Here is a 14748-nt window from a genome sequence, read left to right on the forward strand (position 1 = left end):
GTTTTTTCACTTTATAAATGGCACAAAATTCGTCCACAAATCGGTCCGCACTTATCCCCCTCAGGAGCAGCCTCGATCGCTAATATAGGGTGTCCACATGAAACCTCCCTGATTTCAAATTACAATTGTGAGGAAACTATTCGACATAGAGCCTTGCGGTTTGCGGCATCATGTAAAGCAACTTAAAAAGTTGTTTTTTTAGTACACTTCTGCGTGGGTTCCTTTCGTAACCTCAAAATGTCTAGCTGATGCTCAATCTCACTGTCCCACTACCTGACTGTCGGTTAACACTCCCAGTGCCTAGGAACTTAATTGTCTTTACATTTCGTTGCTCCCGTTCAAACGCACGTCTGAAATGTCTTTGGATTGAAATTGGCGACTTCGTTTCAGCATACCACATCCGCGCACTGCGCTCTCTTGTGCTGTTGTCATAATGAAATCTTTTTGAGTTGATCTACATGATACCGCAAACCGCAAGCCTCTGTGTCGAATAGTTTTCTCACAATTGTAATTTGAAATCAGGGAGGTTTCATGTGCAACTTTCTTCAACTCATGATCCTTATTTGTTTATTTACACTTATACATAACAAGGTGATTGAAGTAGCAATCACAACCACGCCCACAAGAAAAAGAAATACAAAGCTGTTTATGGAGGAGCTTTGTGCAATTTACAAACTGATAATAATAGTGATTTCATAACGGCAAATTTATGTTTGCTTTGATTGTTTACTTTAACTATTTAAGTACGAGAAATATAGACACAATGAATAGAAAAACCTGTGTTAAAGTGGTAACGAATACTCGTAGACTATAATGTTAAAATTCCATACTTTCTGTGGAAAAGGAGCAGGTTAACATTGACCAGATAGGCAATGTAAACTTTCCTTAAGGCACCTCCAATAAATTTCTCACGCCTATGGTTTAGAATAAAATTGCTAAATTTTTATTGATTTGTATTCGTTCTTATTGTATAATAACAATTATAACCATGATAATAATTTTTTTCGGCTATTAAAATTAGGATCTGTATCAGTGACCTGACCCCCCCCCCCCTTCCCCCTAACAAAAATTTCTGCCGACTCCCAGGATTACCTCCATAAAGCTAATTCGCTTGTAAAATACACTCATGCAGTGTATAAATGAAGTTGTTTGTGAACACACGTAAGAAACAAATGGACTAATTTTAACTCGGCGGTAGAAGCTTATCTCAAGAAAACGTTGGCATGTGGCAGCGTTGAAAACAAGAGTTTAGATGCTTGTCTGGAACACAATGCATGCGTCACATGCACGTCCGAGGTTTGATAAAAACAACTTGCGTCAAGGATGGAAGGGGACAGGAAGTAGGGATCTGTGTCTAGGGAGAAGGGGGAGGGGGGTGAACTACCAAATGGAGTTATGAAGAGAGAAAAAAAAATCAGGATTTGTGAAACTTTTCCCAAGCTGTGCGCTTTGGATTTTCAGACAGTAATTTTTTGTAGGGGTGTCAAGCAATTAATAAAATTTTAATGGTAGAAATAATAAATAATTGTTATGCTTATGATGACCATTATTATAAAATAAAAACTATTATAAACTAATAAATATAATTATTATTATGCTTAAGATTATTATAAAATAACTATTATAAACTAATGAACACAAATTTTGTTACAAATACAATATTATTATAGGCCGGATAGTTATGCATTTTCCATATGCAAATGCATATTTTAGTAAAACACTAAAATGCTGACCAAGACAAAATTTATTGTCTTCAGACTCTGAACCAACTTCAAACGCAACGCCACCTTTATAGTGTATGTTTTATAATTAAAATTTGCCTTGGTTTTAGTGTTTTATTAAACATGGAAACAAGACCTAAGAGTGTTAGCATATTTTAGACGGTTTTCTTTATAAATGTATATTGCGATGCAAATGCATGTAGTACAAGTATATTCATTTGTATATGAACACGTATATAAACTTCTTGCACATTTTAGAGCCAACAACCACTATTAAAATTGTGTTTTAAGTGTGTGCGTTGGGCGTATTGTCTCAAGAAAATAACTTTCTATTTCCTTCCCTCACTTCTGTTTACTCTCCACTTCTTTACAAAACAAGGAGATAATAATTATCTTTGCCGTCCTTACAGGAACACTCAACAACTACTATTTTTTTAGAAAGAACAAAAATGCAAAGAGATATATGCATATATCCATGATTCGTCACCTGTTACAATCTTATTGTTTTTTCTTTTTGCATCTGCGTGCACATGGCTCATTCTGGCCAATATGATCAGTTGATACGTTTACATGAATCATCGGTAGCGAGAAACCAACGAACGGCAGGAAATGCCAATGCATAAACGCATTTCACTTATATGGAAGCGTAAAGATACAGGACCGAAGTACAGGGGCGGAGCCAGAGGGCGCGAGCGGGAGCTTGCGCACCCCTTAATTTTCTCAACAACTACTATTTTTTTAGAAAGAACAAAAATGCAAAGATATATATGCATATATCCATGATTCGTCACCTGTTACAATCTTATTGTTTTTTCTTTTTGCATCTGCGTGCACATGGCTCATTCTGGCCAATATGATCAGTTGATACGTTTACATGAATCATCGGTAGCGAGAAACCAACGAACGGCAGGAAATGCCAATGCATAAACGCATTTCACTTATATGGAAGCGTAAAGATACAGGACCGAAGTACAGGGGCGGAGCCAGAGGGCGCGAGCGGGAGCTTGCGCACCCCTTAATTTTCTTCCGCACCCCCTTCAGCAACCCCTACGTTCAACTGAAAACACTAACCCTTAGAGTGTCATATTATGTCATGTCGTCATATTGACCGCCGAATGTTAGAAGTAAGACAGTGATTATTGTATGCAACAGACAAGCACTGACAGAGATGCCGATATACATACTTTTCTGTACTCACGGCAGCCTCAATGAAGATCAGCGGCCGTTTTTTTCCTCTCGTCAGCATTGTTATGAATTTTTCTTCTTTTGTTTCTTCAAGTGGTCTGTTTGTGATTTTCGATAATTGCCTATAACTTAATGCGAGTTATGTTTTCTTTTCATGTTCTTTATTGCATTGTTGATAAACGGTTTATTTTCCGCCTACTTGTTCTTCCTCACACTGGAGCAAAAATTTCAGCTACTTTTAATTTCATTTGTCAGTAATTTATGTTAATCAGTGGCGGCGATTAGAGTAGCAGTTACGCCTTCTAGGTATCTTTTAGTGCAGCGCATCCTTCAATGGGCTCGTGTCCTTAGCTGCGAGAGCTGAAGTTCGGTCCTGCTGTCACGTGGGCATAAAGGGGAACGAAGCAGCCGATGCTGCCGCCAAATTTGTCGATGCAGATGGCGATGTTCTCGGCCACCTTCTGCCAGCCAGGGACATACAGAATATGTGCAGTTGTACCTTTGTTGACACGTGACAAGGAGAGTGCGACGCGCTATCAAGCACACCATTGTTTGTGGCGTTCCTTATCCCGTCCGCGATTTTTTTTTCAGTCAACTTGTGAATGCGGGTTCATTTCTTGCTCTCTGATTGGCTGTTGGAAAGTTACGGTGCTCTGATTGTGAGAATATCTTATTTTCAGCGCAAATTTGCTGCTTTCTAATCGACTCTAACCTAACCTAATGTAACGTACAGCGCAAATAAGATATTCTCACAATCAGAGCACCGTAACTTTCCAACAGCCAATCAGAGAGCAAGAAATGAACTCGCATTCACAAGTTGACTGGAAAAAGAAAAAGCGCATCCCGTCCCTCCCGTCGGTGAGAGGCCATTTTAACTCGACTTCGAATTGGACACAGGCGTTTCACCCGTGATCTGCTGCAAGGACTGAACCCTCCGCTGTATCGTGTATGCAACCTCATTTTAAGTGTTCATCATATTCTTCTCGAATGTGCAGATTTTAATTTCCTCAAGCGTTTTAACCTTCTCAACGATTTTGTCACCCATGTTGGGAGATGATGACATCGTTTTAGCAAATGCTTTTAGATTTTTTAGAAGAGCGGGCCCTTTACACTGTTTATGAGGAAGTTTTTAGACTATCCTTACCTTTTTTGTGGTGTATTTGGCCTGTGCAGGTTCCTTTACAACTTGCACTTTTAACATTTCTAAATTCCTCGTGTACTTAAGGATGCAAAATGCCCATACGTGCCGAAGCATACGGATACAGACTCAAAAATTTTACAGTAATCATATTTTGCCATGTTTTCTGCAGTGGAGATTTTCTGTGAAGTTTAAAGTTCCCATTTCCAAGGCTCTGGCCATAATTCATTAATTTTTAGTTGAACCATATGCCACCTTGTGTATTCTTTATTCTCGGGTTAAAGTATGATTCCAATTGTTAAGGCAAGTAAATATATGTCAGTCCACAAATATCTGATAATGTAAAGCTTATCATATTCTGACTAGTTGCACAGTTTAGATATTATTGTTATTTTTTAAAAAAGTATGATAACAAACACTATCTGTATGTTGCACTTCATGCACTCAGGAAGATGAATGGGTGAAATTATCAGATGCTTGGTGAACATGTGCACTGTGTGATATTAGGAAGGATTGGCCACAGGTGTTTATCTAAACAAATCTATTTAGGGGAGGGGGACTTGTTTGTAGGGGGAATAAGGGCAAATTTAGTGACAACATGGCTATAAGTTGTGCTTTCCTGACAGATTTTGGGGGTATTGGAGAAAATTGGCAGATGTGTGTGCGTGTGTATGTGTGCATGAATAAATCATTGACTGGTCAAAGTGACAACTGTCCAGAATGCCAGTCTCTGGAGGGACTGGAATCTATTAAAATAGAGTGACAGAAAATGAAAATTATTAAAAATAAAAATGAAAGGAAAGTACTACTTTTAACAGCATTGATAAGATTGTTAGAACCACACACACACACATATGCACACACGTACATAAAACTATTGGAAATTGCAATCTCCCTACTTAACAGATCTTTGAATCTGACATACATGTGTATGACTAAAAATAACATTTAATAAGCCTGCCACCGCGGAGTAGAGGTCTGGGCACTTCACTATGCTGCTAAGGGTCTCTGGTTTGAATCCTGGCCTGGGCATGGGTGTTCTTTGAGTGTTCCTTCATCAGTATCATCACTCATACTGATCTTTGCAATCAGTCAAAAGTGTCAGAAAAGCAAAGTAAAGTAAATCAAATCGATCAATCAATAACATTTAGTAACTTATCTTTTTTTTTAATATGCAGTGGCATGGATAAAATTTTACATTTCTCATTTTGAAAATGTTCCTTTCTATGCTAGTGAAGGTTGTTAAAAGTAAAGCACAAGTTTTCATTCACAAATGCCAACAGAAAATATAGACAGTAAGTTTTTATCAACATTTACATTTTATCTCATTTTTTTCTATCTCTGTATTGGTATTGAAATTGTTTGGTTGCCTCTGCCATTGTCATAAGTATACTGATAAGCATATTGAAGGTATTACCATACAATTTGCAGAAAGATTAATTCAATAAGCATATCCTATGTCTTATGTAACAGTATTATTAATATGATATCTATTAAATATTGCTCATTGATTTATTTTTCTGCTGGGAGCACTTCTAGTATCATTGTCTTCTGTTTTGTTAAGGTTCAAGTATGTTACTGAGCACTTTTAAACATTTGGAAAAAAAATGGCACAGATATGCATGCACCAGCTCTAGCCATAAGCTGGACCTTTGGTTGATGCCAGGACAGCTGTTTTCAAAATTGCCTATCCTTTCAAAAACCTACTGTGCCATTTCAAAATCTGAAAATTTACATATGCTTTGAAGTTCTTCTAAAGCATTCACATGAATGGAAGGGGAAGGGCAAGGGGGTTCCACACCCCCCCCTGGAAAATAAATGTGTACCTAAAAATTATATATTTCACACATAATTTCATTTCAATCACAGTAATTTATGTTAATTATTATAAATTCGTTGAAGAAACATGATAATTTCAGACTGAAATAGTGTGTTTTGAGAGGGCATCACTATTTTGGAGGAAAATATGTGTCCTTTGCCCCACCTGGGAAAAAATTACCTTGCTTGCCCCTCCCTGGAAAAAATCCATGCCCATTGTAATCAGGTCCGCAACTCCTCCACTGTTCCCAATTTTCATCTCACTAGTAATAAAGATATGGAACTCATTACTAAAAAAAGAGTTCAGCTGAAGTACTACTCTGTGATAATACATGGTGAAGGGAATAAGGGGTGACCCTTTCCAGACACCCAATTGTCATCCTCCCTTCCACATAGTACACCCTGGACTGCATTTTGCAGACTAGAGAGGCTTTTCTGTCCTAACAGCCAGGGGCGCCAAAACGGGGTTGGCTGGGAGGGCCCAGGCCTCCCCCCAAACTTTACTTGGGCCCCCACAAATATCCCTTCCCCCCACCCTATAAGGGGCCCAATGTATAACTTTCAACAATGTTTCATTTTGGAACAACATATTATTTCTGTGATGATTCAATATTAAACCTTTTTGCCCAACAAGATGCCAATGTGTCTCCAATTTTATGGATAATGCAGTAATATGGACTTGTTCTCTCTGCTTTTGAAAGAGGGAAACAGAATGGCTTGTGGACTATTTAAATGTTTCACAAACGAAAACACTGTTCTCAGCCTGGTCAATTTCTTTTTTGTATTAAACTCCCAAACAGAATAGTGGAAATAAGTATTATAAACAGAAAAAGTCAGTCAAATTCTCAATCAATCTATTTAATCTATTTAGTGGTAATCAAAAGTTACATATTGTGTTCTGTAATTATATAATCAAAATGTAGTTATTTTTTGTCCAGCTAATAAAATTTTATGTACACTGGTATATATGTTTTTGTGTGTGTGAAAAAACGTGCCCCCCCCTGCAAATGGAAAATGTCTGTATTTATGGTTTGCTTAGCTTTGCTCCCCCCCCAAATATTGGAAGAAATCGGCGCCTATCCTCACAGCCAGTATAATCCTCTGTGGTGCTCGTGTTGTATCTATCATCCTATCACCATTCATCATCACCTTTGCGATTAGCTAAAAGTAGCAGAAAAGCGAAGTAAAATGAACCCAATCAATCAACAAGGCAAAGCAGAAGATGGATGCAAGATTTGAAAGAGGATTTAAATTCACAGTATAAAAAGTATAAAAAACTTACGTGAGTGAGCATAATAGTCGTAACACTCCTTGCAGATGGCGTTTCGCGAAGCTACGCTTCGCTTCTTCAGGTATTTCTTTTCAGTATATAAAATACTTCGTCATACATGTAAAAATAAATCCAGGATTAGGTAAAAAAGGGTATTGGGATATAGACTTTAAAATTACATGATGTTAAAAGAGCCATGTAGGCTAAGAGAGAATTCTAAAAGAACGCTGAACCCATACTACCATACCGAATGACTGACTACTGTAGCGTACAAGTGCTACATCCCTTCTAATGTGAACTCCACAGATTCTGAAGCAGCGCGAGTCACTTCCGGCGTGACAAGGAATTGAACAGACTCTTCACTGTTTTTTTCCCCATCGTTTAAACATTTTTATCCATACCTCATCCAAGTTACCCTCATCCCTATTTAGTTTTTCCCCCTATCAACACAAATATTTGCTGCCTCGTGAACGTTCCTATCAGGTTGTTTATGAACTCTTTTTATCACTTCCCTTTTCTAACCTTATGTTTTAATTCTAGAACATGCTCGGAAAGCCCGGTCTTCGGTGATTGTTCCTTTATATCCTTGTCATGCTCATCCCAGCGAGTTCCCATGCTTCTTCCGGTTTGTCCAATATATGCTTTACTACAAGAGCAAGTTATCCTACACATGCCCTTCTCATCTCTGACCTCTTTTCACCCCTTTCCATCTTTTTTGTATTCAGTAAAGTACTCCTCTGTATTTCTGGGAGCTCTTTTAACCTGGAGTCTTTTAGAATCTTATCAAATTTTTCGGACACCCCTTTTACATATGGGATGCCGACTGCCCCCTTTCTTTATTCTCCTCATTTCCTCTACTTTAAAACCATTTCTTAACACCACCTTTATTATCCAATTTTCTTCTTTCTCTCTTTCCTTCCTACAACTACAGAGCCTCCCGGCCCGAATGTAGAAGTTCATGTATAGATTATTCTTAATTCTGTTTGAGTGTTCAGAATCTTGGTGGATATATCTATCCACTGCCAGGATTTAAAACGGACAAGGATAGGAAAATGATGGGAGAAAACAGATAAGTGGAGTAAGATTGTGAGAAGAGCCCAAGCACACCCAGGGCTGTAGCACTATGAAACAACCACCACAACCTCTCCCTGCTTGAAATTTCTCCTGTTTTCACTAGACAAAATCTACTGTTATCAATAATTGCTGTGTTCTCAGAAATCTACTGAAACCAAATGGTTTTCTACTGTACACCTTTAGTAGGTCTTGTGTACAGCAGAGGAACTGGAATTGAAACTATTCTCTTCAGTACAATATTTGATATGGTATGTGGAGTGTAAGGGGTGATCTGCACAGAAAGTACCCAAAAGTTATCCTCACTACAATGTAGTTACACCCTGGCATCTGACCCCAAGGTGGGTATAATCTTCTGAAGGGTTGTGTGTTCTTTTGTATTTTTACCTTGTGTGTGTTGAGTGGCCATTTACAGCCTGAACTTTTAACATAGGCAAGGAGACTTTAGTCCTCTGAGAGGTGTATTGTTTTCACTCCTCACTCACACACGATTTTAGTTCCCAGAGACACATTTTGATTTTAGTTCCCAGAGACACATTTTGATTTTAGTTCCCAGAGACACATTTTGATCTTAGTTCCCAGACACACATTTTGATCTTAGTTCCCAGACACACATTTTGATCTTAGTTCCCAGACACACATTTTGATCTTAGTTCCCAGACACACATTTTGATCTTAGTTCCCAGACACACATTTTGATTTTAGTTCCCAGACACACATTTTGATTTTAGTTCCCAGACACACATTTTGATTTTAGTTCCCAGACACACATTTTGATTTTAGTTCCCAGACACACATTTTGATTTTAGTTCCCAGACACACATTTTGATTTTCATCAACATGGTAGCTGTAAATGTAATTTTTCATTCCTCCTGATTATCAATTTTTAATTTCTATTTGAAAATCTAAACACAGTTGACATTTCAAAACACTGATTGATCTACTGAAAACAGTAGACGAAATTTTCATAGGGTTCATCACAATAATGATTAATGATAGATGAAATATTTAAAGAACAAACACACAGAAACACTGTTACTCAAACTCAGAACTTCAGCAGTTTTGCCATCGAGAGTCACAAGCAAGCATGTATCAAAAGACCAGGTGACATTTATTTCATTACTAAATCTGTTGAATTGGTTAATCTTGTTTTCTTAAAAAGTGTATGGTATAATAATACAGTGTAATAATTTAATAATTTGTTTCTTTTCTTTTAAGGTGTATGCCTTGGTTATTGGTTTCAACCATAATGAAGTTGGCAATTTTCTTGCTGCTGACTTTTGTGTATGCAGCCTTTGGAGGTGACACTGACTTTGCATTTCCATTAATTCATGTAAGTTGCTATTCATAATTTCTGTATGAAAGAATTCAGCAATACTAATAGTTCAGAATCTGCAAGGGCATTGAGTGCTTAATTCAGTGATCTCACCCTTGACAGTTCCGAGAATGAGTCCCACCCATGATGCTGGCATACATTTGTTGTGTTTATCCCGCGATCAGTTCTATCTCATCATCATTCATCCTCATTCTTCATATTAACCTGGAGAATTTCAGATGTTTCAAAAATAATACAGAACAATTTTATAAAAATAAACACAGCATAAAAGGTTTGACTGATTAATTTAGTTTATTTCACTTTGCTTCTCTGTCACTTTTGGCTAATTGCAAAGATAAGGATGAGTGACGATATGAGGAAGGGACACTCACAAAGGACGCCTATGCCTAGTCTGGTATTCGAACCTGGGACCCCTGGCATCGTAGCATGCTGGTCTAAGCACTCTGCCATGGAAGTTGGCACATTATATGAAGCTAAACCAATGTTTACAATGATACTATGCATACTATTCTGTATGTAAAGAGAAATGAAACAATTGATATAATGTTATGCAATGGGAGATAAAAGCTTTTTTTTTTTTTCAGTATGTGGAGGTGATTGAACAAATTTTGCTGCAACACAATTTTTTAACTCTCAATTAACTTTTTTTTTACACCACAGTATACTTCCCTGCTACAAAGGAAGATAGAAGATAAAATAATGTAGAAGAAATCTTTTGAATAAGACTAGGTTGACTCAATAATTTCAAACAATACGATTAAAATCTTGGAAGAAAAAAAATTTTCTTCAGACTTTTGTTGGGTCAAAGTGACACCTTAATGAAAAACAGGATGTTTCCATATTTTACGGGATATCCTAGAACCCTGTATGAAAATACAATGATAGAACAATGTTCAGAGGAGTGTGTACTTGAATTGTTTTTTAAGGAAGAGTTAAATTCTCAGCCAACCTCTGTTGGGGAGTTGTTACACAGCATGCTACGATGGCAGGGATCTTGGGTTTGAATCTTGGCCTGGGCAAGGGTGTTCTTTGTGTATATCCCCTAATCAGTTTCATTATATCATCACTCATCTTCATTGTTATGATTAACCAAAAAGTTGCAGAAAAGCAATGCTATAAAACAAGAATGAAATTAAATTAAGTAAGTTCTCAGTATTCTACTCCATTTCAATTTGAAGCAGTGGCATATTCTCCCATGTTTTTTGGTTAACGGCACTGATTTGAAGACTCTCATCAAGAATGTACAGATAACTTTTTTGGTTGGAATTTTAGCAATGGTTTGTATGAACTAAACTGAGCACCTTCAAAGTCCTTAACCTTTTGAAGGACTTCCAGCTCATGCGAATAAGAAGACTCATAACCTTTCCACTCAGGTAGTGCCTGTTCCAATATAAATCATTTAGTCACATTTTGTTCAAAATGGAAAAAAAAAAGAACAGGAATTCTCAGAAACAGAGATGTTGCCTTTACTCACATTTACACATGCTCAAGCATATGATATATTGCATGCATGTACAGAGCATTTCCTGACATTCGCTACGAGACTCGGTGGCAAGCGGCCCGGCATCAGCGATTTTCTTTCCCGGTGAACGGGGTCCACAACAGTCGCACGCTACAGTCTGTTTTTTTTTCGCTCTCCCTGCCTTCGCTCTTTTTTCCTTTTCTGTTGACGTTGCAGACTGACGCCAGTATAATGCTCCCTGGGAAGTTGTGTTGTGTCCGTGTGTTGAAGATTGTGGCTTAATATGGCACCAAAAAAGTTTACATTACAACAAAGGATTTATCTTGTCGAGTGTTACTTCGGAAAGAGGAATTGTGGAGAAGTGCGATGAAGTTTTGCAACGAAATTTCCTGCTGGTCCCGTTCCACATAGGACCACGACATTAAACCTCATAAAAACGTTTATAGCAAGAGGGTCAATTCTGAATAAAAGTGGAAAGAAAAACCCACGTGTACTTACTGAGGAAAAACTCGATGAAATAGGACAAAGGTTAGAACAGTCTCCTCAGAAATCTATCCGCCGCCTCTCACAAGAAACGGGTGTTTCAAAAACCCTCTAGGTCCCCCGATTTGTCAGCCTGCGATTTTTATTTATGGGTAAATCTAAAAAATAAAGTATACAAAGACAATCCGAACCATCCGTGAGTTAAAAGAGAGTATTGTACAAGAAATCGGGAGAATTACAGTAGACGAACTTGCATGTGTAAATGCCAATTTCCTTCGGAGATGCCAGGAATGTGTTGCAGCAGAGGGACATCATTTTCAACACCTTCTGTAGTCAAGGTTAGTACACAATATGAAAACTGTAATTTTAATAGCCGACTCTAAAGACTGTCGCGGACCCCGTTCGCCGGGAAAGACAAGCACTGACGCAGAGTCTTGTAGCGAATGCTCTGTATATGGCTGGGTCAGAATGACTAGAAGTCGAGGGAATTACATTTACGATTTTAGTAGCCAGCCATATATTTTGCTTTTCACATGCAGAATCAAAAGGGGTATTCCTCCCAACCCTTAAGCATGCCACCTATGCTTAAACTACTGGATTGTTGCCACATAAAATAGGCTTACTTTTAATTTTCTATATAGCCGACCTCTATGGTGGAGTCGATAGTACGTCATGCCTCCACACCAGGGGTCCTGGATTCGACTTTGCTTTTCTGCCACTTTTGGCTAATTGCAAAGATGAGGATGAGTGATGAAATTGATGAAGGGACACTCACAAAGAACATCCTTGCTCAGGCTTGGATTCAAAATCCAGGATGCCTGGTATCGTAGCATTCTGTGCTAACCACTCCATCATGGAAGTCGGCTGGGCATGGGTGTTCATGGCGAGTGTCCCTTCATCAATTTCATCATATCATCACTCATCCTCATCATTGAAATTAGACAAAAGTGGCAGAAATGTGATACTATATAACAAAAATCTAAATTAAAATAATTTTCTACAACAGAATGATGAATCAGAAGTTCGAGTGACTATACTCTTCTTCCATTAGTTTTTCAGTGGAAATTCTTCAGCAGCAGAGGATGGCAATACAACAGAATGCGATGACTGTGGGACAGAAGGAGGCACCAGCAGTTCTTCACCCAATGAACATCAAACAACAACAATGGACACAGTGACAGCAGATCCTTGCTCAGGTATTTTGTATGCTATTTTATTATATGTGTGGTGTATGCACTCATAAACTGTGAGATTATAAATAATTAACTTTAGCAGTGTAATAATATTATTATTGCGATGTTAACTTTTAACTATGGTAGCCATGCACATCCGCAGGTTTTTTCTCCAGGTAGAGGCAAGGAAGGTAATTTTTTCCAGAGGGGTTATTGAGGCATATTTCCCCCCATAATAGCTTTGTCCCCACAGAAAACACGCATTCAGTTTGAAGTTATGGCCCTGCAATGCGCTTCTCATAATTACTGTGACTGAAATGAAATTATATGTGTAAAACACATAATTTTAAGTTGAAATTTTCCAGGGATGCACGTCACTGCTCTTGCGCCCTCTCCCTTTTACAGATGTCCATGAAGGTTGCATAGTGCACATGGGGAAAGGGGGCAGGGGGGACTTTAATATTTCCACTTAGAAATATAGTGCAAAGGGATTTTATCATTGTTAAAACAACTTTATACTAAAAAAAAAAAAATTAAGCATTTTCAAGCTGATGAAAGTTCCAAGCAATGAAGGTAAGGAAGCCTGGGGGGGGGGGGGGTGGCAAAGTGAAGTGGAGGTGTTTAAATCTTTTGCAACAACTGAAAGATTGCATTATACATATTTAAAAATAGAGTTGCCACATTTAGCTTTTCTCCAGCACTATACAAATGTTCAAGTCAACACTTTGTGTCATGAAGTAACTGTAAAAATAGCAGTTGATAATGTTACTTCCATTGCAAGAAAGTAACTGTTACAGTTAGTTACTTTTGAAAGTAACGAGTTACAATTATAATTCCTAAAAAAGGCAACTTGCTTCTGAGTGCATTACAAGTAACAATGCCTTTAGCTTTTTGAGAAGAGCAGGTCTTTTCATTTTTAGACCATCCCTACCTTTTTTAATGCATTCTATTTGTCCCATGCAAGTCCCTTTAAAACTTGCATTTTTATCCTTTCTCAAGGGGCTCTTTTCAAACCCTTTTTTAATTTTAATGTACGAGTTTTTCCCTACATACACTGAAGGGTGCAACATGGCTGTATGTGCCGACGCACCCAAAATATTTTAAACCAATTGATCAATCAAACCAAACACTGCTCTTCATATAGATTTCAAAGTTAAGATTCAAGTGAAAACTTTTTATTGAATATACAGATATCATATGTGTGTAATTTTTTTTCTTTAACGAAATGGGATTGAAATATATTTTTTTCCTTCTACAGAGATTCCAGAGACTCCGAACATAATTGTCACCCTGAGAACTGCAACGTCTGTTGTAGTTGAGTGGAACGTCACAGAATGGCATGTTCGCTGTGTCAACTACTATCAGATTTCATATAAAAGTGGAGAGTTTGACAATAAAGTCAACATAAGCCAGAGCCAAGCCACCAACAAGGCTGTCAATACCACTGCAACACAACCTATCATCAAATTCTCCATAGAAAATTTGAGCCCTTGTGGTGAGTATAATATATCCATGAAGCCTGTAACGAGGAAAGGAAAATTTGGACAACCGAAGTGGGTGATTACAAGGACTCTAGAAATAGGTAAGTGGTGAATTGTAGTCTATTTTTTTTTTAAACTTTTCTTCTAAATTAAATAAAGTATATCTTACTCCTTACGTTTATCCAGAATTTTCCATCCGGGTGGTGTAGGTTTGTATTTAGGGGTGTAAGGGAAAATTTGGAACCAAAATGACCAAAATTTGAGCATTTGTGAAAAAGTTTAATACAGTGGTTCCCAAAGTGTGCACCATGCCACCCTGGGGCACCGTGACTGCCTTACAGGGGCACCATGAAATGTTCCAAAATTTTCACTGAAATTAAATTTATTTGTTAGTCGACACACACAGTTTTAGATATGATTGTTCCAAATATGTGCTTATTTAGTACTTTTTACACATGAAATGTTTGTGAATTTGAAATATTGTTTAAATTTTTAACTTCAGGCAAGGAACCTAACCACACTGATCATTGCAAGTGTTAGATAGGCCTACATTCTGACTTGGGCCTTGGGAACTGTGGAACAATATTGAAACACTAAGGGTGCCGCAAAAC

At 37.8% G+C, this 14748-nt stretch overlaps 1 protein-coding gene across 2 annotated transcripts in view; it reads left to right on the forward strand.

The window, feature by feature from the left end:
* Ptp52F (Protein tyrosine phosphatase 52F) overlaps positions 1–14748 on the forward strand; it is a 209097-nt gene that overhangs the window by 102309 nt on the left and 92040 nt on the right. For both annotated transcript variants that reach the window (XM_083129556.1, XM_083129555.1), the window contains exons 2-4: positions 9422–9536; positions 12536–12680; positions 13915–14238. In XM_083129556.1, the coding sequence (XP_082985682.1) occupies positions 9426–9536; positions 12536–12680; positions 13915–14238 (580 nt within the window). In that variant the 5' untranslated portion in view covers positions 9422–9425. The remainder of the gene's footprint in view (positions 1–9421; positions 9537–12535; positions 12681–13914; positions 14239–14748) is intronic.

This window comes from Lepisma saccharinum, chromosome 10, assembly GCF_977018435.1.
Source record: "Lepisma saccharinum chromosome 10, izLepSacc3.1, whole genome shotgun sequence".
Taxonomy (NCBI): domain Eukaryota; kingdom Metazoa; phylum Arthropoda; class Insecta; order Zygentoma; family Lepismatidae; genus Lepisma; species Lepisma saccharinum.